The sequence below is a fragment of the Cornus florida genome, unplaced genomic scaffold, assembly GCF_030987335.1.
Source record: "Cornus florida cultivar Cherokee Brave unplaced genomic scaffold, ASM3098733v1 CherokeeBrave_3.0.0_Hap2_Chr03, whole genome shotgun sequence".
In the NCBI taxonomy this organism is placed as follows: Eukaryota; Viridiplantae; Streptophyta; class Magnoliopsida; order Cornales; family Cornaceae; genus Cornus; species Cornus florida.
The window spans coordinates 3,974,714-3,996,393 of NW_026775573.1; the positions used below are offsets into that span (position 1 = coordinate 3,974,714).

The 21,680-nt window shown below is 34.5% G+C and overlaps 2 protein-coding genes across 2 annotated transcripts; both read right to left on the reverse strand.

Annotated features, from left to right (window-relative positions):
- Positions 1 to 416: 416 nt before the first annotated feature.
- LOC132299115 (UDP-glucuronate 4-epimerase 3) lies at positions 417 to 2,540 on the reverse strand. The gene has a single exon (XM_059795577.1). The coding sequence runs from the start codon at positions 2,091 to 2,093 to the stop codon at positions 783 to 785; it is 1,311 nt and encodes a 436-aa protein (XP_059651560.1). The 5' UTR covers positions 2,094 to 2,540; the 3' UTR covers positions 417 to 782.
- A 4,888-nt stretch (positions 2,541 to 7,428) lies between these two features.
- Positions 7,429 to 20,116, reverse strand: LOC132299119 (3-phosphoshikimate 1-carboxyvinyltransferase 2). Its single transcript, XM_059795581.1, has 8 exons — positions 19,619 to 20,116; positions 14,049 to 14,293; positions 13,566 to 13,719; positions 11,885 to 12,099; positions 11,685 to 11,802; positions 10,995 to 11,205; positions 8,207 to 8,268; positions 7,429 to 8,097 (listed from the first exon to the last, which is right to left on the reverse strand). The coding sequence occupies exons 1-8, from the start codon at positions 19,958 to 19,960 to the stop codon at positions 7,879 to 7,881; spliced, it is 1,566 nt and encodes a 521-aa protein (XP_059651564.1). The 5' UTR covers positions 19,961 to 20,116; the 3' UTR covers positions 7,429 to 7,878.
- Between the last annotated feature and the right edge of the window lie 1,564 nt (positions 20,117 to 21,680).

The window sequence follows — 21,680 nt, forward strand, 5'->3', positions numbered from 1 at the left end:
AGAATTTACCAGATCACATGTCTTGAAACTGAAAAGTGCTATTTTTGGCATTGCAAATTCCTGGCATCTCATGCAGAAAAAAAAGGAAAACAGACCAGATATTTCAAATATTAGAATAGGAAAGTGTAAATGTAGCTGATGATTTAAAAGGTGGAATATATCAATTATTCTATTGGGAAAAAAAAACATGTGCATCGTATGATTTTGCATTGATTGAGGGCAGATGGAACAACTATGGTAGACCAGTGCAACAGGATTGATGGGCACGGTGAAAGAGCCGCCATTTCAAGGAAAATAAATCATACAGAAATGCATCTAAAAATAAAGATTAACAAAGCTGATACACCGCACATGTTATGGAATAAATAACTGTGCATTATAAAAAAATCAAATACAATACATTATATGTATAAATATAACAGAAAAAGCAATTATCGTGTGCTATTTTATTGGAGTACCAGGGAGATGATACAAGTCCACAATCAGATAATGCTCTATCAGTCATGAATTCTACAATGATAAAGCTACAACAATTACATTCCCAAGAATTATAAAGGATGGTTCTGGGTTTATTTTGATACAGCTTAGAGTACCCGTGAAACAATGTTCAACAACAACAAAAACTTCCCCGTCGTGGAATGCAAATTTCCTTCTCGTATGGCATCATTAAGATATATGAAAACAAGATAACCGAGCAAAGAACAGAGATAGGTTAAAAACAATCATAAGAATCAAAATGAACAAGAATTCGAATGATCCTACCACACAATTGAAAGAATGTATCAATGGGAGCTCTTCTTTCCAGAACCATAGTAACTGAGATACCACCGAACGAACTTCTTCAAACCGTTCTGCAGATCGGTTGTGGGCTTATACCCGAGTTCCCTCTGAGCCAAGCTTATATTTGCATGTGTAAATTGCACATCCCCATTCCTCGGCAACTTCATAACATTTCTTTTTGCCTTCACTTTCAAATGCCTCTCCAAAATGCTCACAAGGTCTGACACTGGCACCGGTGAAGTATTCCCCAAATTGAAGACCCGCAATTGAGCCGGCCCCTTCTTTTTCCCCCCACTACCAGTACTCTTCTGTGCAGTATCCAATGCACCCAAGCAACCCTTCACAATATCATCAATGTAGGTAAAATCACGTGCAACCGTGCCACGATTAGGCCCTTCAAAGATTGTTATAGACTTCCCCTTCAATATATCCTTAGTAAAGAAGAAATACGCCATATCTGGTCTTCCCCAAGGGCCATAAACAGTAAAGAACCGCAACCCGGTAAGCGAAAGTCCATAGATATGATTGTAAGTGTGAGCAATCTCTTCACCAGCCTTCTTAGTGGCTGCATAAAGACTAGCAGGCTGGTCTGTCCTATCTTTTTCCGAAAAAGGTACTTTTGAATTGAGTCCATACACAGAACTAGACGATGCCCACACAATTGCAGGCTGTGGATTCGCAGATTTACATACTTCAAGAACATTAACAAGACCAGCAATGTTACTATGCACATAAGAGCCAGGATTTTCCATAGCGTACCTCACACCAGCCTGAGCAGCCAAATGCATCACATGGGTAAATTTCACAACCTCGAAAAGCTTTCGAAGAAGATTCACATCATTGATATCACCCTCCACAACAAACACTCCTGTTCGCTCCAATAGCCCCTGTCGGGCTCGCTTCAATTGGGGATCGTAGTAGTCGTTGAAATTGTCGAGACCCAGAACACCATCTCCTCGGCGCTTGAGCGCGACGGAGACGTGGGTTCCGACGAATCCGGCGGCTCCAGTGACGAGAACGGAGAACCCATTTCGCGACCGGACTCTGGCGGAGGACTGAACCCGTTTTTCCCAGGCTGGTCCGCCCCAGGAATGGGTTCGGAGCGATCGGCGAGAGAGATCTGAGGACAGTGAAGAGGACGGAGAAGGAGATCTGTAGAAGAAGACGTAAATCAAACCCATGAACACGACGGACCAGAAGGTAAGTTTGGTGAGAGAAGCGCTCCATCTAAGTCTGTGAATGTGTGGAGATTTCTCCATCTTGGACTTGCCTGGTGATGATGGGATGCTGTCAATGTGGGACATCTGCTTCATTTGTAATCAAAAAATGAAAATAAAAAATAAAAACCCTTGATTTTTCCTCCTCTCTCGAGTATAATTTTCTTGGGTTTTCTTGGAATGTGGTGAAAAATTTAGGGTTCCAAGTTTTGGGTTCAAAAAAAATTCTCTCCTGAAGATAAGAGAGAAAAAACAAAGGTATGTAGTTGGTGGTGCTATTCAACTTTTCTCTTTATTTATGGAATCTTTCTGGTTTCTTGGAGGTGTACTGGTTGCTGTTGCCACTTTTGTGGTTTTCTTGGTTCTACATATGGAAGATTTTTTCTTCCTTTTTCCTTTTTTTTTTTTATTTTATTCCCCGCTGTCTGATTAGGCAATGGGAGAATGGAGAGAGAAAGAGAGGAGAGAGAGAGAGAGAGAGGACTTTTGAAGATGGAGTAATGAGGAAGGAGATGAATGAGTCTATGAAGAATTTAAAATGGATTAATGGAGATCTGAAGGAGATCAATAAGAGTATAGTCAAAAGCACTGTAATTAATGAAAAGGGTCATTTTCACTGAGTTTGATTTAGGGTTGTAAAATGGGGTTTTCATCAATTTTTCCTCGATAAAAACCAAATCTTCTATGTAATGAATGAAGATATTGAAAATTCGATAAACAAATGTAGCTATCCATTGAGTTCTGCATTGATTGGTTGGAGGAAGCCTTGTAATTCAGGCCTCCATTTCCATACCTCTTTTTTTAACCAATTTCGTGTGGTGGGAAGATCTTTATTTAGGGGAGGGCTAATTAGGTTTTGGATTGGAAATGGGGATTGGGGTTTGTTGGAGATGGTGTGGATGAGATTTTGAGCCTAATTATGTGGGGTTGCTAAACTTCACACCATTAATAGGGGTGAGAGATTTATTGGGATTGGATACCCCCAATTATTTTCACCTAGCCTTGTGATTTGGTTATGAATTAGAGTAGTGTTTAATTTTTTCACTAATCTTATTATTTGGTAATAAATGATGTTAGTGACACAAATTTACACTATGAGAAATGTTTATCTAACTTTGTTGGAGAACTGAATTTTTACAAAGAAAGAACTCAACCCGTAAATGTTCGGTGTCCCGTGAACATATAACACTTAAAACATGATAATAATTTTTTTCATAATTATATTTAACACTTTCTCTTTAATTTTTACTAAACCTTTGTTAGTTGTAATTAATGAAACTAGAACTTTTCTTAAATTTTGTTAGTAATCAAAAATGATAATTTAAGCACCATTAAATGTTGCTAAAGTTTGTAAATAGTTCAAAAAAATAAAGTAAAATTTAATTGAGTGCAAACTCCTCTTCCCCTTTAGATACTATTGTTAACATTTTGAGTATATTTTAGCACAAAGTTTTACCTATTTTTTCATTAAACACGTTGAAGAATTTAAATTTTTTTTTTTTAGAAGATTGAACTCCTGATATCTTTTTGAAAAGTAAGGACTTGATACCGAGTAAGAACTTTTAATTTTATACATTCAAATTATATGTGACAATAATTGTATGGAGCTATTATTGGCTCTACAAAGTTATACACACGGCTTCAATTTAATTTATTTATAATTCAAATGACAAAAATAATCCTCAACTATCCTAGTTGGTCTCCTCATTTTTCTCTCTTCTTTGATCTCTACTCTATCAAATAAAATTCACTCGCGTTTCCATTTGTATGTTTTTGCCTTTTTACTCCAACTAAATCACAGACGCCTGCCATCAAATTACTCTCATTTCCATCTTTTTATCTTTCTTTTTTGTATGCTTCCATTTTTACTCCAACTAAATCAGCAACACTTACCAATTACCATTTACAAAGGGAGGCACTCCACTTTTCATCATTTGCACAATCTTAAATAATAATCTTAACTTTACAAATAAATAATTATTACTCTTTAAATGACACAACTGTCTTTTTAAATTTTCTATCTTTATCTCTAACTTTTAACATTTTAGGTCTCTTTTGACAAAAGAAAAAATATATATTTATGTTGAATAAATTGCCTCTTTTGACTGGACCAAAAAAATAAAAAGTAACGATTAAAAAAATATATATTTATTGAAGAAGTTATCTTCCAAAATAATAATAATAATAACAATAAATACGAAAAGAAGAGGATTAAAAAAAATTATCTTATTTCTTTTGACATCACCCATAAAAAATTACTAAAAAAAATTAAAAAATTACCTCTTTTGACAAGGTTGAAAAAAAGTTAACTTTGTTGAATAAATTATCTCTTTTGTCGGCCAAAATAAAAATTAGTAGTATGGAATAAATTATTTTCTTTGAGAGGACCTCCGGGAAAAAACAAATAGTAAAGAAAGTAAAGAAGAAAAAAAAAGTTAAGTGTGACATTATAAATTAATAGATGTCGTATTAATGAATTCGAAAATCTTCTTGTCTTTTTTTGTATATAAAAAAAAATGTAAATATAATGCAATTGAAGAAAAGTGAAGTGAAAATATCCCCCACTTTACAAATAACTATTTATCTTATTTTGTGTACAAATGGTGAATGAGATTATGCATATACATAATTCATGTATGGCCAAATTTTGGGAATAGATGAAAAGTAAAAATTAATAATTAATAACATTGAGTGTTTTATCTATAGAAGAAGCTATCAAAGTTGGAAAATCTATACTTATCCCCACAAGAAAACAAAAGTTAAAAAGTCATCGCAGAAATAATACCGATTTTAAAGTGAGTGTAAAACACTACACAGTTTATGATTATAACCTTTAAAATTTTATTAGGTCATGTCGAATTCTTTTTCACATACTCTCTGTATTACTCTTATTAATCTATTTTTTTATTTCAAATTGATAGTATTGCCAATGATTTGTGTTTTAATATATTGAGGGCAATTTACTAACGGTAGAGGAAAGATAGCAAGGAGAAAGGAAACGTATAATAGATGAAAAGTGAGTTGAGAGAGTAGTATTAAAACAATTCGGGTTATTTTTATCATTTAATTAGTACAAATATTGAAGTGGAGCGTCAATATCAGCTCCCTAATTTTATATTGGTAAAATATTGTGTTGCACGTGTGCAAAGTGTGTATAACTGTAAAGTAAACATAAATAAATATAATAAAAAATTATTTATATAGAAGAATAATTTTGCATTATTATTTATTATATATAAATAGTATTAATTAAGAAAATAAAAAATCATAATAATTATGTAATTTGTGTGAGAGTTTTATAGAAACTATTTTAAAAATTCTTTTTATATTAATAAGTAATTTGTGTTATAATTTTATAAAAACTCTTTTTATATATAGTATAAATATATTATTAGCGAAAGGATGGGTATAAAGTAAAATAATAATAATAATAATAAATTAAATACATGGAAGAATAATTTTGCATTATTATTTATTATATATAAATGGTACGTGGTATTAATTAAGGAAAAAAAAAAAAAAACTCATAATAATTAGGTAATTTGTGTTAAGAGTTTTATAGAAACTTTTTTAAAAACTCTTTTTATATTAATAGGTAATTTGTGTTAGAATTTTATAGAAATTAAAAAAATCTCTTTTTATAGTAATTAATAATTTTTTTTTTTTAATAATAGTATAGACATATTATTTATAAATTAATGGCTTGGAACACTCTAACCCATTATTTTATTTTATTTAAACTTTGCTTATTGATATTTTAGTATTTTATTTTAGTTTAGTTGGACTTTGCTTATTGGTGTTTTAGTATTTTATTTTAGTTGGATTTTACTTATATATATTTAATTTACATTATCTTATTAAATTAATTATAAATCAATAATTTGAAATTCTCTAACCCCTTGTAAGTTACAAATATTATCCAAGTAAATCCTTAATTTTACTGAATGTGTCATCTCATAATATCAAATCGACAACAAATTTCATAAATTCCATTTCAAACATTTTTTTTTTTTATCAAGCCCTTTAACACCCCATCATTTATGTATGTTTTGAGGTGTCCGCATATATATATATATATATATATATATATATATATATATTAGGTTTTGCAAAAAGCATGATTTAAAACTCTGGCATTCAGTCAATAGTACTCCACAAATCCAACCAATTTTACGTTGAATATCGAACAGAGAGGTCGTTGACCTTATTTTTTCATAAGCCAAACACAAATTGGAAAAGGAGAATATGCTCTCTCTTTTTTTTCTTTTCTTTTCTTTTCTTTTCAGGAATTTATTCAAGCTAATAACTGTACAGGCCTTCTTTTGTTTTTAGCTTCCACTGGTTTAGCTAGATTTTCCTTGTAAACTCATGTTCATTTTTATTTTAAAAATGAAATAAAAAACTTGACAATTGGGTGTCTCACACATGTAAAAATAACTTGATTAGTCAAATGTCATGAAGTTTATAAATGCTCTTGCTAAAATAAAAACAAATTAAATCAATCACCAAACTTTGTTATACTTTTTAGCTTTTTCTTTTTATTAATTGATTTATTTTCTCTTTATGCCATTGTAACGAGTCAAAGAGGAGACAAAGTCATGTGAGAATTAGGGGAGTCACATTTAATGTGTGGTAATAGAAATAGTGGAAACAAACTTAAAAAGAAGGCAAAAGCTTCTTTTAAGAAACTTTTTATTAGGTATCTTATGTTCCAATTTATGCTAGGCTAGGCTAGCACATGTGAGTCCAATGTGTAGAGATTATCATACAATCACAAACACCAAACACCAAACACCAAACTAAGCTTGCTTAAATTCAAATTCATTGTGACTTAATATGAAATAGAGTGATGTTCAAGAAAAAATATACTTGAGTACACTACCACCACATTCCCTACATTACACTCCTGAGAATACAATTATCTATTTTGCAGTTATTAATAAATACATAAATACATAATTAAATGTGATTCTGCTTTCTATAAAAGTTCATAAAGAGGAGTCATCTTGTGTACTGAGAGAATTCAGTATCCTTCATTTTCTCGGCTACCAAACAGAACAAATTTCTCTTTGCATAGTACACAAGTTTTTTTAATAAATTAATATTTTCTAAGAAAAGAACAAGAAATAAATCTCTACATAGCAGCTACCATGTGACCTTCTGATACAGGAAGGTGAGGCAACCATGTCCCAAGGGTTCTCTCTTTATACCCTGGCATCGTGTTCCATGCATTGCTAGTTAATGTAAGATGTACCCTCAACAAATCATATACTAAAATGTATGAATTAAATAAATAAAGCCAAAAAAATAATAATAATAAAATAGGTACAGTACATAATAACAAGAGCAATCACGTAAGATTATACTTTCCAGGAAACTGCCTCCAGCATATGCTTCATAGATAGATCTAGTGAATGTTACTGCAAAAATCTAAACCAAACTGAGAATCTGGTATTCCATAAATCATAAAATCATATTGGGGAGCACTAAACTCAATTGTTGGACAAAATAATCTTACAATATAGCGAGATCCCCGGAAAAAAAAAAAAAAAATTGTTCCCTAGAAAAACAATGAATTCAAGCATTCATTCAAATGGAACCCTTGGGGCAAAATGGTTTTCGTTGCAATCATTCTAAAGCGACTTGAGATCAATCCAATACACTACTAAAACTTACAGTCTCTTGACAACATAAGCCTTGCTGGCCAACATATATTTTTTAACAATCACAAGGTGAATCAAAAGGAAATGGAAAGGCTGCATCTATCTCTCTCCCGTTCCCCAGCCAGGAGCCAAGATTTTTGTTGTTGTGGTGGTAGCCGATCAAATATACTTATAGTTGTCTTTGTTTTTTGACCTTGTCTTAAATGGAAAAGGATTGTTCAATGCTTTGTAAACCGCTGGAGGACTTCAAAGTAGTCAGGGAAGGTTTTCCGAGTGCAGCCAGGATCCTTGATGGTGACTGGAACATCTGCACAGGCAGCAAGAGAGAATGCCATGGCCATTCTGTGATCATCGTATGTATCTATTGCTGTCACATTTAATTTCTCTGGTGGAGTGATAATACAGTAATCTGACCCTTCTTCAACGGTCGCTCCCAACTGAAAAGAAAATTTAAAACCAAATTGCAAGATTTCAAAATATAAAGTATCGACAACTTAGCTAACATCAAAACAGTTTCGCATATGAATGACGGTGCTAGACCCTTACCTTTCTCAGTTCTGTGCAAATGGCAATCATTCGTTCCGTTTCCTTTACTCTCCAGCTAGCCACTGAAGCAAAAGACCAAGAGTCAATTTAGATGCAGTCCTTCTAGGTGTAACTTTTTATATAAAAAGAAAATGTGTCCTTACATTGAGATAAAACTCTTTGTTCAGACAAGAAATTAGAAACATGCATCATTCATAAATTATACTGTACCCAAACTTTTGAGTAAATTAACTCCGTTCCTACAATTTTCAGCTGTTCATGAAACAAGGCCTGAGTTTCTATTGTTTAATTATTCTTTTAACTGTTTCTGGTGAAGGAAATTTTACATCTTAACTTCTGCTTCAATCAGGCAATATGGTAAAGGCCAACAATTGGTGTAAACGCATAATGGTAATTCCATTTATAGTATATGTGCCCCATGTAAACGCATAATGGTAATTCCATGACTCAAATATTCTGGCTTGCCCGCCTTGCCGTATGCGATATTTGATACCCAGAAAACGAATCTTATTATCAACTCGCACAACAAAATTCTCAACCACAACAGGCCCAGTAATAACTATTATTTTTCAAAATTTATCATATGACGCTTTGTACTTCATGCCCACTGTAAGTTTATGTACTATTATTGTTTGTAAGCAAAAATATATACAAGGGTATCCAATTTTAAAGGCCTAGGAGTAATCCTAGACCATTATTAGTCACAAAAAGAATTTTATACAGAGGCATTCAATTAAACCAGGCAAAATGTATCTAAAACCAAGAACATCATAAATTTATTTTCAACTTTTAATGAACTCCATTTTTTGATAGAGCAACAAGGAGAACATAATAAAATTCAAACTTCTATTAGATCAAAATGTCACATTCAAAGTGAAAGATCATTTAAACATGAACTTTTATATACAAAATCTAACCTTAACAAATATTTTTAAAAAAATAAAAAAATCAAATTGAAATGAATAATTATATGGATCTGAAACATGAAGAATGTATTCTCAATTTCCTATTAGTAAAGGTTATTGAAGTGGTGACAGAAAAATAAACAAAATAGCAGCATATAAAAGAAAGTACATCATTAAACCTCACAAAGTGAGCCATTTAATCACTAATGAGTGGGTGCTAACCTTATGAACAAATAAGGTAATGTTTCTTTTTAGAAGTATCTGTTTATATAACAGCAGCAACAACAAGAAGCACTGAACCAAGCATTTTTCCAATTACTCGGGGTTGGCTACATGAATCATATGTTTCCAGTCTGCTCTATTTAAGGCCATAGCATCATTCAATCCACATGCTATCATATATTTCTATACTAACTCTACCCACGGTAACTTTGGTCTTCCTCTTCCCCTAGTATTACCTTCAATGTGGACTGTGTCACTTTTCCTAACCAACGCAGTTAAAGGTCTTCTTGGCACATATCCATACAATCTTAATCTTAACCTATTTTCTCTCATTTTATTACCAACTGGTGCTACTTCAACCATCTCCCGAATGTGATCGTTTCTAATTCTATTTGTTTATATAACATAACCAAAAACTTATCTATACATATTGCATATAAATTATAAATATATGTATGTATTCAGGTATATGATTATATACACATCTAATACATAAAAGTGCATCTAGATTTTCTTACATCCAACAATATTAATAAATAACTACAAGTTGTCTGGTTGAGGGGCATATCCTGCCACACAGTAAACAGGAAGTTTAGGGCTCAATTTCCTTTTGGGACTAGGGTGCATGTGACTTTCATATATATATATATATATATATATATATATATATATAGTGCACGTGACTTTCGTATATATATATATAATTCAAAAAATGCATTACCTGGTGAATGTCCCTACATTTTTGTGGGCTTCTAGGAGGGGAAGTCTGACCGGCATTTATTTTACACAAAGTGGCATTATTCTCTCTTCTTTTCTTTGCTTCCTTTATTTTTTATTTTTTGGAAATTAATGTGACATTATCCAAAATATACATACGGATATAAAGGAAGTACAAACACTTCTCCTAGGGAATTCAGTGGCAGTATTAGAAGTGAATTGAAGTTTGATTTTTCTTTTTTCTTGGTTGGACACTGCAAGGACGCGTTTGGACACAACGGGGTAATTTTATAATTATTTTTCTTGGAAGGATGTGATTCAAATCCAATTTTAAAATATATTATTGGTTAGTTACAATATATATATATATATATATATATATATATATATATATATTTATTTATTTATTAAAAACAAAATCAACAAAATCCCAACTCTAGGCTTAAAATTAGTGATTTCTTTCATGATATTGTAGATAAAATGATCAAAAATTATTTTTTATAAATAATAATACATTATATTATTATTTTTTGATGTAGTAAAATATCTGTGTTCTATTGTTTTTGAGATTTGTATCATATCATACCAGAATCCATATCCATGCTTGCTAGGCAGATATTACAAGATACTATTTATGACACACTAAAACAAACAGTTTCCTCAGAACTTTTAGACAATCGAGGCTATTATCTTGGATATTGTTATATATACGGTCTACAATATACTATAAGGATGACCATGACGTAGTTTATGACATTGTTAATGTGAGCTCGACAAATTTTGAAATGCAGGACCAAGAAATGGGAAGTTCCAAGATTCTAAGTAATAGGCCAGTTTCCTTTTTCTTTTTTCTTTTTTTTTTCCCCCTCCCATTTTCAACAACCAAAACAAGAATGTCAAACCATTTATAAGATATTATTTATGACAGACTAAAACAACCATACCGTCTCTTATGCAAGTCGGACCATCAGCAAAGAGTGCAACGACAGCCAGAGTCATAGCAACATCAGGCATTTTGTTCATATTGACATCAACGGCACGCAAGTGTTTCCTTCCAAGAAAATCCCGGGGTGGCCCTGTCACAGTTACACTGTTCTCTGTCCAGGTAACTTTAGCACCCATTTTCTCAAGAACCTCAGCGAATTGAACATCTCCCTACATTAAAAGGAAATAGAATTCAAAAAGAAAAAAGGTGAGATGACTTAATTCGCGAGAGCATAATTGAAATATAAAGTCAAGAGTCATTTGAAACATAATCTGATACGTGGACACTTGTTTGCAACAGAAAACTACTAGGGAGCTCAAATATATGGAAGAACTAAGAAGACAATATTAATGGGGAAAGACATAATCATCTAATTAGAATATTTCAATGAAGATAAGCCAGGAAAGATATGCATGTTCTGTTTATAATTAGGTACACTTGAGAGTTAATATAGGTAAAAATATAGTACATGGATATTTTATCTCAAATCCTTTGATTATCTGCAACAAAATCAGATTTTCACATTAATGAAAAACAATAAAATTACAGTATGTCTACCAAACTTTTTTTTTGTTTTTGTTTTTTTTTTTTTGTAATTATCACAAAGGAACGAAACTAATGAAAGGTGGTATGTTGGTGTGATCAGTACCTGTAAACTGCTTGTACCACAACCTTCAACAGTCATGGTCCCACCAGTGACAGCTGCACCAGCTAGGAAGTAACTAGCACTTGAAGCATCACCTTCAACATATGCATTTCCGGGAGACCTGAGGGAAATTTCTCGTTCTATTAACTTCCAAAGCAACCAAGTTTCACCAAGTAGTGCAACTTTATTCAAAAGAGACTTACTTGTACTTTTGACCTCCTCGTATCAAGAATCTATCCCAGTTACCACTGTGCTCTACAGTAACCCCAAACCGCTCCATTAACTTCAAAGTCATCTCAACATAAGGTATGGAAATAAGTTTATCAATAATCTCAATCTCAACATCTCCTAAAGCCAGTGGAGCTGACATGAGCAAAGCAGTCAAGTATTGACTACTAATGGATCCAGAAAGCTTCACCTGGAAGATTAACAACGATAAATAAAACTATGTTTATTATTAAGAAAGATGTTATCCAAAAGGCTCAATTTACATTTTATTCCTTCACAAAACCACCAAAAATGAAAGATGAATGGCAGAGCCAAAGAGTAATGTATGAAGGGCAAGAAAAAATTTCAAGTATTAGATGCGAAGAACATTCTGTACGACAAATTTAGAAGTAATTACTAGTTAGAAAAGAAAACAAACACACACACATACACAGAAGCCTTTCCTTTCTTTAGGCTAAAAGTTTAACAGAATTGAATAGCACAGACATCATTCCCAAAAAGCTACTTGACAAGCATAAAACTATCATTACTTTCATATTTATCATCTTCAATAAACAATCGTTGTGGAAAAAACAGACTATATATCAACAGTTTGAGTGAAACACATTACTTTTAGAGTAGACCAAAAGAATAATCAAAGAGAACTTTCATTTAAAGAACAAAAAAATTCCTTGCGAAATTAAAGTCTCGATTCTGTATTTGTTTTAAATTTAGCTAAGATGGGTGCTAGATGAAGATGGTGTTCTAGCTCCTCTGAAGACTCAAACTAGTTTTACCACCAACATGCATTACCAGCTAAGCATGTTAGCATCTTCAATAAATTTTGCATCATTTTATAGGGTGTAAAGCAAATGACAGAAGTGTTAAACCCAGACTTGGTTCTCAATTCTTCCACAAATTCATAAACCTCAGAAATCATCAGAAGATGGAAAAGACAAAGAAAAAGAAAAAAAAAATGAAAGACCATAAATAGCATATACTTGCAATATGCAGAAGAAGCAGGAAGGACGAAAATTATACAAAGAGAACTTGAAGAGTCCATTGAGGACTTCCCTGCCTCTCCATCTTTTGTTTTTTAATGTGTGTGTACATGATTTCTTTAAAATGATGTTCTTCAAAATGAAATTTCTTTCAATTTTTTAGCATTTTCCTAAACAACTGGAATATGTCAGACTTTTTACCCCAAAAGCAATGCGCAGGGTTTTATATTCATGGAGTCATTTTTGGGTTGTTAATGCTCATGATCCAAACTCATGTAAATAAAAATATAAAATGAGGAAGACACACGATAGATAACAAAAAATGACTCTTAAACCCAAACAGAACAGTGAATATCCTTGAAAGAAAACTCATTTGTAAGGCAGCATAGACCCCAACTAGCCTGAATCAGGATTCAGCATAAATGCAAGCCCATTCCAAATATTTGTCTGTACAAACAAAACACGGTAAAAGAAAAAGAAAATAAAAGTGACCTATTTCTTTCAAATTAATATTATTTACTCCACGAGTTCAGAGCTGTCTTAACCTCGGATTTTTATATGGCAAAAGGCTATAAACATTTAAATAACAAACAAGTAACATGAATTCCATCTGGATAGACAAATATTCAGCTGATCATTTTTAAATCAAATTTAGCAACAAAATGCTGAAGCTCACTTTTCCCCCAGGAAGGCCACCTTTCCCAATTACGCGGACAGGAGGACAATTAGTGCCAAGAAAACAATCAACATCTGCGCCAAGCTGCTGGAGGCCTGTGACCAAGTCACCAATTGGTCTCTCTCTCATTCGAGGCACCCCATCAAGTATGTAGCTGAAAGCAATTAAAATATTAAATGAACAAATTGATAAACATTGAATAATCCTAAGAGGATAAACAAAATGTGTGTCAGTATAGTGGGGACACCACATGAAGCATCAATCTTATGGTATTTAGTCGAAAGCAAGCCATATTGTGTGCTTCAGATTGTCACATACTGATGATAAATAATAACAAAAAGTTATGTCATTGCAATAACATTTTTCAGAGAAGATTATAATGACAACAAAATTTGGAAGTTTTGGAATGTAGCCAGGCTGGTTTGCATTAAATGTAGTGTAGGGGGAGTCAGGTGTGGTTTTTGAAAGCATAATCAGAAAGACCTTGAATTTCCACCAGCAGCAGTAACTGCAGCTGTCAGTGGGCGCATTGCTGTTCCTGCATTTCCCAGGAAAAGTTGAACTTCGTCCTTTGATTCCTTACCCACTGGAAACAAACCACCACAACCTTCCACAATTGCACATTTTATAACACTATCTTCTTCCACGCGAAGCCCAAGAGTTCTCAAAGCACCAAGCATGTAATGAACATCGTCACTGTTCAACAGGTTATCTACAATTGTTGTCCCCTGAAAAATTATTTAAGGTAACATTTATTGTGTAACTCAGACTGTTTGACAGATATACAAAGGTAGAAAGACAAAAAACAGTACAATCAGTTACCAGATACTAACATATTTACAGTAAGGCTCAATGATTACCATTTTAAATTGGGAATAGGTTTGTTCCTTTAAAATTGGATAAAAATACATTTCAAAAGGCAAATCGTGTAAACAAGAACTCCTCACAATCTTTAAGGAGCTCACTGTCACATGTATAGTTGACCCTCCATAGAAAATAAATTGTATTAAACGATACCGTAAAGAACATGTTATGGTAACATCTTGTCCAGATCATTCTAACAGATTTCAGTTTCTAATAAGTGATAAACCCTCAAAGACAAGATTGCAAGGCATACAATTCATGTGCACCTTTGAGGTATGCATCTCATGAAATTTAACCCTGAAAGATAGTGTCCTGTGGGTTACTAACTGATCCTTCCATTTTCCTTTGTCTAAAAAAAAAAAGCCTCAAGGCATTTCCGAAACAATCAAATTCTCCACTCACCTATAAATTCTGTAACAGTGAAATCCGAGTAAAACATTTTATCTCATCAATCTGAATGGCATCAGCAACCAAATTCTATATGTTCTGTTTCTATTTTCATCAGCAATCTCATCATCATGAATATTGTAATACTCAAACTGGCACCTCAGCATGGTACTAAAACTGATCCTATACCATCAGCTAGGATTCCCTTTTCACGGCCTCATTTCATATAATAGACTTGAGAGTTTCAGATTTTATGTAAATCACAACAAAGCCATTTAATTTCAAAACAATGCCCAAACAACCACTAAGATATTTTCCATTCGCCTCTCGTTTTCCAGTAGTTTGATCTCCTATAGGTGCAAAATGAGTGAACCAGGTATTAGCCTTTAGCCGATGTCTATTTTTGAAAAAGTTTAGTCTCCTATAGAGGCAAAATGACTAACTGGTAATCCTTTGGTTAAGGCAGTTTCCCCTATTCCTATGATTAGCATTTGGGAAAACTTGAAAACAGATGACCACATGCAATAAAGAAAGCACTCCCAGACAAATAGAAGAACTCCCATACATGCAGGTTCTCCAATCAATGGAGTAAGATTCCCTTTTCAAGTTCATGGTCTCAGAAGCAGATTCCGCTAACCTGTGACTCGCTGCCCGCATCTATCCACCTGATGCAGTTGTAAATAAAGAATTTCCTTATCATTAGGGGATCCCTTTGCCTTGCTATTGACACAAGGTTGGGTTTCGCTCTTGACCCAGTAGAAGGTGTTCGGTTGAGATCGCAAGTGAGGGACCCAGCTTATAAGGCAAGTGCCCTGAATTAGGGAGCAGCAGAGTGAGCAGATATGTAATCTGGGAACTAGGTATCCAAGTCACTTACATCAACGTAAAGGTCGTAGAGTATTTTAAGTCCCCGACCATACTCCTAAAAGGGATCCCTCTTCATCCGAGCAAGGAACTGACAGCTGCAAGCTCAACATGGGGGCTATATATGCGTGCCTGCCCAGCCCTTAAAGGGAAGAAAACTCTGCCAGTTCCGTGTTGGAGGTCAGGAGTGAAGATCCAAAAGGCCAGCAAGGCTAGAAGTCTCCACTGTTCCATCTACTGTTCCAGTGACTCTTGCTTTGAAAGCAAAAATGATGAACCCCTTCTTTGCCCATAGGCGATGCAACTTGGTCATAGAGCTGAAAGGTGAGCCAATCGAGACTTTGATTCTGAATTTAATTAATGCTTTCTGAGCTCATTGCTCATTGCGGGAAGCTTTGCTTACCTTAAGGAGTAGGCGCAGTCTCTTTCAACAAAGCCAATGACGGGGTTTGGTTGGCTAGAGGCGTTATGGGAACCTCAAGAGAAAGAAGCTAGCAAGCATTGCCGGGCTCCTTTTCCTGTCTCATAAGGAGTATTCGATCCAGTTTCCAAGCAAGAGTTGGGTTCCATTTGTTGTTCCAAATCTATTGTAAAGCACCACCATTTATAACCAGAACCCACGTCACGTGACTTCGTCATCATCTTAGTGATCCAACCACCAACATAAACAGCAAAAGCAAGTCCAACATCAACAAGATCAAAGACTGCCAATGAAGCTGTCCTTATTTTGACTTTCTATGTATAGCAGGCGTCATCAGATCCATCAGCGCCCCGCCCCCGGTGAGAGAAGTAAGAAAGAGCTGATAGAAGCGATCTCATGACCACAGGATCTGATCCCAGGATTTCTAACGAAATATTCGGTATGATTTTTGATTGAAGCCCATAGGGAAGAAATACACCTGATCTTTGAAACCCCAAAATGAGCCAAAATCACTTCAATTTTATCCTCTGAAAAAGGTCTCAGAGTTGGTCAATAACTGATTCCTTTACTAGTGTTAGGTAGATTCGGTTTCCATTCACAAAATTCAATGACTCCCTGCTTCCCCGCACTTCAGCTTCTCTCTTACCTTCCCTTACTGCACCTACTAGGGTGGAATGTATCTTGACGGTACTACGGGGGTGTTTCGTCTCACCCCCTTCCTTGAGGCTCTAGGATGAGTCTGACATGTGATGACTCAACCCAAGGAAGAACGCGTCTATAGCCACTCTCTTTCGTTTGAAGCCACTTTCTCTGCCTCTGTAATGGTTTGCCCTATTTAGGAGTAAATCAGAGGTTTTTCATTCCTTGCGTAGTCCATAGAATCGCTATCAAGGATCATTCCAGAGCTTCCCAAAGAAGATGTCTGGGGACAAGGGTCAAGGTAAGAAAACACGTCCATAGAATCTCAATCAAGAGGAGATTGCCTGTCGCTTGAATACAAGTTCTACATATGAACTGTCCCACTACTAAAGCCCACTCCATTCACCTAACAAACACCCCATTCCTCTCTGCTTTAGTGTACGCCCGGGTCTTTCTCAGTCTTGTAATTGTTTCTTTTTTCTTTGTTTTGTGACCTGATGTTGAATAGCGAATGAAGCGGATGTAGCGAACAAAGGAAGGAGTCGATGAATAGGATTCCCCGATCCATTACTCGCTCTTAAGCGAATGGCTTCTATTCTAAATGATGAAGTTTCGGATTGAACTTAGTGAGATGCTGACCCTTCGTATAACTCATAGCTAACCAAGCCACTTCTTTTTGGATTCTTTGAAAGTGAACGAGAAAACAATGTTGCATGATCCTTTTCTTGTTAATTCATTCACTGAGAAAGACTATTTTAGAAGAGAGATAGCTGAAATCAAACTATTGTTTTCGCGATTTGATTTGGAATCAAATGCTCTTTCTTTTGTTCAAAATTAGATTTAGGGTTGTTCCAAAAAGAGCATTTCAATGCCCTAAATGAGGTCAATCAGAAAGGGAAATTGATCTTCTATTTCTTCTTGTTTAGCTAGGGAAGTAGGGGAGCTTGCTGGATACTTGACCCATTCCTAATGTAAGGAGAGGCTCGATCAGAAGCAGGATTGAATGAACTCGCCGGAGAGCTAGTCCAATAGATCATAGGAGGGATAGGTGGCTTGGCGCCCTGGTTGAACAGAGGAGATGAGATGATGGGCGAAGATATGTTAGGAGGGCCCATAGGTTAGGTACTTCCAGCAGTACCCCAGTGAATGGATTGTTTCAGCTTTCTGGAAATAACATTGGGAATTGCTCAAGTAGAGTCGTCATGCGTGTCTATTTGTTTGTCAAGTGTCCCGGGCTCCTCAAGCCCTTTCTAATCTGTTCCATGAATTTCTCCCCCATCTTTCAATGAAGAATGCGAACTGAATTTGAAACATCACAAGCAATAATGGCTGGAAACAAAGCTGAAATTTGCTTTTCAAACAAAAAGAAAACTAGGAAAAAAAAAAGAAAAAAGAAAGCATCCTTCCCCTTAGCAATCCTCCCCAAACGAGCAACTAAAGATCATCCTATAATAACGAGAACGGCATTTTAGGAGAGAGTTTGGTCAAGACAAGGAGCATCTATTCATTCAAATCTTCCTTCTTTTCCTCGATTGGCTTCTTTCGTTGAAAGCTTTATCTGCCCTCCATAGGGCGGGGTAAGCGAATAGGAAATCATCTTCTCAAAAGAAGCCTTCTCCCAACCACTCTCCTTCCTTATTCACTGCTTTCCTGCGCTAACATCTGCCTTACCCAACGATTGACTGGCCAGAGAAAGGTGGAAAGAGTTACCGATAGATGGGCATAGTCAAGGCTTCAAAACTGCCGATTCAAGCTTCGATAGTCCATCCATCAACAAGGGCAGATAAAGCGGTTGAAAGCTAAAGGAACCTAGCCTACTTTGCAATGTTTTATTGCAGGTTGTTCGAGAAGAGAGAAGGAGAACTACTACAAATCACCCGTATAGGTAGAGGAGTCCCACTATCTTACATCCAGGAAAAGCCTCAGACCAATTCTTTCTTTCTGCCTCTGCACTCGTTACACCCACGCTCGCAGGGTTCATTTTGAGTGATGGTCAGCGGATGGGTTCTTTAGTTTCTTCAGCATTTAGAAGACATTCTTTTAATAGCCGTTAGCATTGGGGTCAGATTCCCCTTGAAGACGAGTCATCTTCTCCGAGCAAGTGAATGGTCTCATTGTCTGAATGAACTGATGTGGAAGGAAGACTTTGCTTTGGTATGTTGGACTACGCTCTTCACTAACACATGTCAGCCGTAGGCAAAAAAGTACACCACACTTCCGGTCCTTCATTAAACGGGAAAGTTCTTCTAGAGATTTATTGAGCAAAGCTCTACATTTCCGGAAGCAAGACTTTGCTTTCTAGGATTATGATATGATATAATTCTAAAAGTACACCACACTTCCGGAAATGTAGAGCTTTGCTCAATACATCCTCAGCATGGTACTAAAACTGATTCTATACCATCAGCTAGGATTCCCTTTTCACGGCCTCATTTCATATCATAGACGTGAGAGTTTCAGATTTTATGTAAATCACAACAAAGCCATTTAATTTCAAAACAATGCCCAAACAAATACTAAGATATTTCTGAAATTACACCAGAAAATCTGAAATTACACGATAAGATATGCATAGCATTCACTTAGAAGTATATATATATATATAAATAAATAATAAAAATAAAAATAAAAATCAAGTTCCAACCTTGCATTAGACTTTTGTTTTTCTCTAACACATTTACACAGTACCTAAAACCAAATCAACTCCATCTCAAATTTAAATTATAGTAGCACCAAAAATGTAAGTATACTAATCAAATATAGCAATTTTAAATTAAAATCATAATCCAAAATGATAAGTCTTCAGCTTTAGTTCATAAAAGTTACAATCACAGGCGAAAACATATACAAATGAAATTAAATTAAATTTTTTGTATACCTCAGAGAGGGCAGCAAGAAGGAGAATTCGATTCGAGAGCGATTTCGAGCCGGGCAATTTGATGGTGCCAGATATCTCCTTGATGGGCTGCAAGACAATCTCCGGCGCCGTCGAAGGCTTCTCAGCGGTGGCAATTGAAGCTGAAACCCTGAATGGAACCCTAGCGGACATGGATGAATGATTAAGTGCCCTTTCATGGTTCAAACACAAAGAACTCTCTGAATTCTTCAGTTTTGATCCAAAAATTAAAGAAAAGAAAGGTTTGGGTTTGTGGGTTTGGGGCAAATTGGAACTGAAATGGCCGCTTTGGACTCCATTGGAAATGTTACTAACTTGCGCCATTTCTCTCCCTTCTCTGTGTGTGTGGAGAAAGAGCTGCTATTTACTTTCTCTCTCTAGAATTGATGTGTATATGAAAGGAGGAGGTTGGTGGGAAATGGGAATGGAGGACGTTCACCAACCAACTCCTCCGCCACTAAGCAAGGATCCTCCCTCACGATCATGCCCCTTACCAACCCAAGCTACTTACACCAAAAACGACGACGTGCACGTGTGGGTTTTATTGTAAAATTAGTATTTTTCGAGAAATTTTTAGCATAAACTCTTGTCAATCACAGATTGACGAAAAAAACATAAAAGAAAAATTAATAATAATAAAAAATAATAATAATTTGACACTTTTGGTTTGTGTAACTTGATGGTCTTACCATATGAACTGACATGCAATTAAATATATTAATTTTATTTAGTTTACTATCTATCAACAGTTATTCATTTTAGTTTATTATTAAATATTAATTGTTCATAACTTTAAATGTCACAATTTATTAACAGTTACTCAATATGTGTGAAATGAAAGATTTTATTACCAAAATATTAATGGTAAAGTAAATGAATATTAATTATAAAGTAAAAGAGGCCATCTGCATTTGACAAAGATGGTAATAACAACGAATCAATACTCACATTTTTTTTATTTATGAATGAAGTATGTTTAAATTATGAAATGAGATTGGCAAGATTCTATTGGCACATTACAATTAAAAGAGGCCTGTTTGAATTGATTTTTCAAAATCCAAATAAATAAACAAATTATCAAGTGGGATTTACAAAATATCTAATGGGTTTTTGGTAATAATCTTATTCAAACATAGAACATATGATTAGGCAAAAGGTTGACATGATTAGTTGATGGATTTGTGGATAGAAGTGTGCGCTTGGACCCCACCTGGTTAGGTGTATGACCTAACATTAGGGCCACAATTACACACCCACCAACCCAGCGATAGGGGGGTTGGTGGCTACACCATCAAGTTATTTCTAAAGAAGGTCAATTAGGCGTTTGATTTGAAACCCATGTTTTTATTATCACTTAATTCATAATAGAATAAATGTTTTTTTTTTTTTTTTCTTAATCTATTGATTGTTAAATAATCGCGTACTTGCTTGCATTTTATGGGAATAAATTTTTGTCAATATAACTGCATATTTTATGAACAGTTTAAATTTAGAATTAAAAAAAATTTAGTAAAAATTTTAACTAAAATTTCTATAAGTTTAAATTCAAACCGTTGTGCTCACAAATATAGTATTAGAAATATAGTATTAGAAATATATATATATATATTTTTTGTGGAATCTGGTCTTGAGCTCCCTTACCAAGTTGCTTGCACATGCCTAGATTTTTTAAGAAATAAATTAAAAATGAAGTGTATTTATCAAATAATATGTATATAATTAAGCATGATCAACTGAAATACGTAGGTGATGGACAAGTAGCGCCATCTCAAGTATAGCTAGCTTTATTTGTTGCACAGGAGATGCCATTAATGCACATGCTCTCACCCACCATAATGCATCAATGATACATGTAACCTCTGCCAAAAAATTATTTTCATGTGTTTTTTTAAGGCAAAATCACTAAAAAAAAAATAGATAATTATGAAAAATGATTATTTTTTATTTTTCTTTCTGGCCAAACTCTTATACTATATAAAAAAGTTCAATTATTGTACTTTCACTTTTTTTCACTAATCATTCCTTGTGTGAAATACAGGGTGTG

Coding starts and splice junctions, on each gene's coding strand:
- LOC132299115 (XM_059795577.1), bottom strand. CDS start 2,093: ATGAAGCAGATGTCCCACATTGACAGCATCCCATCATCACCAGGCAAG.
- LOC132299119 (XM_059795581.1), bottom strand. CDS start 19,960: ATGGCGCAAGTTAGTAACATTTCCAATGGAGTCCAAAGCGGCCATTTC. Junction 11,206..11,684: donor GTGGTACAAGCAGTTTACAG/GTACTGATCACA, acceptor CTTTTAATGTAG/GGAGATGTTCAATTCGCTGA. Junction 8,098..8,206: donor TTTGCACAGAACTGAGAAAG/GTAAGGGTCTAG, acceptor TTTTCTTTTCAG/TTGGGAGCGACCGTTGAAGA.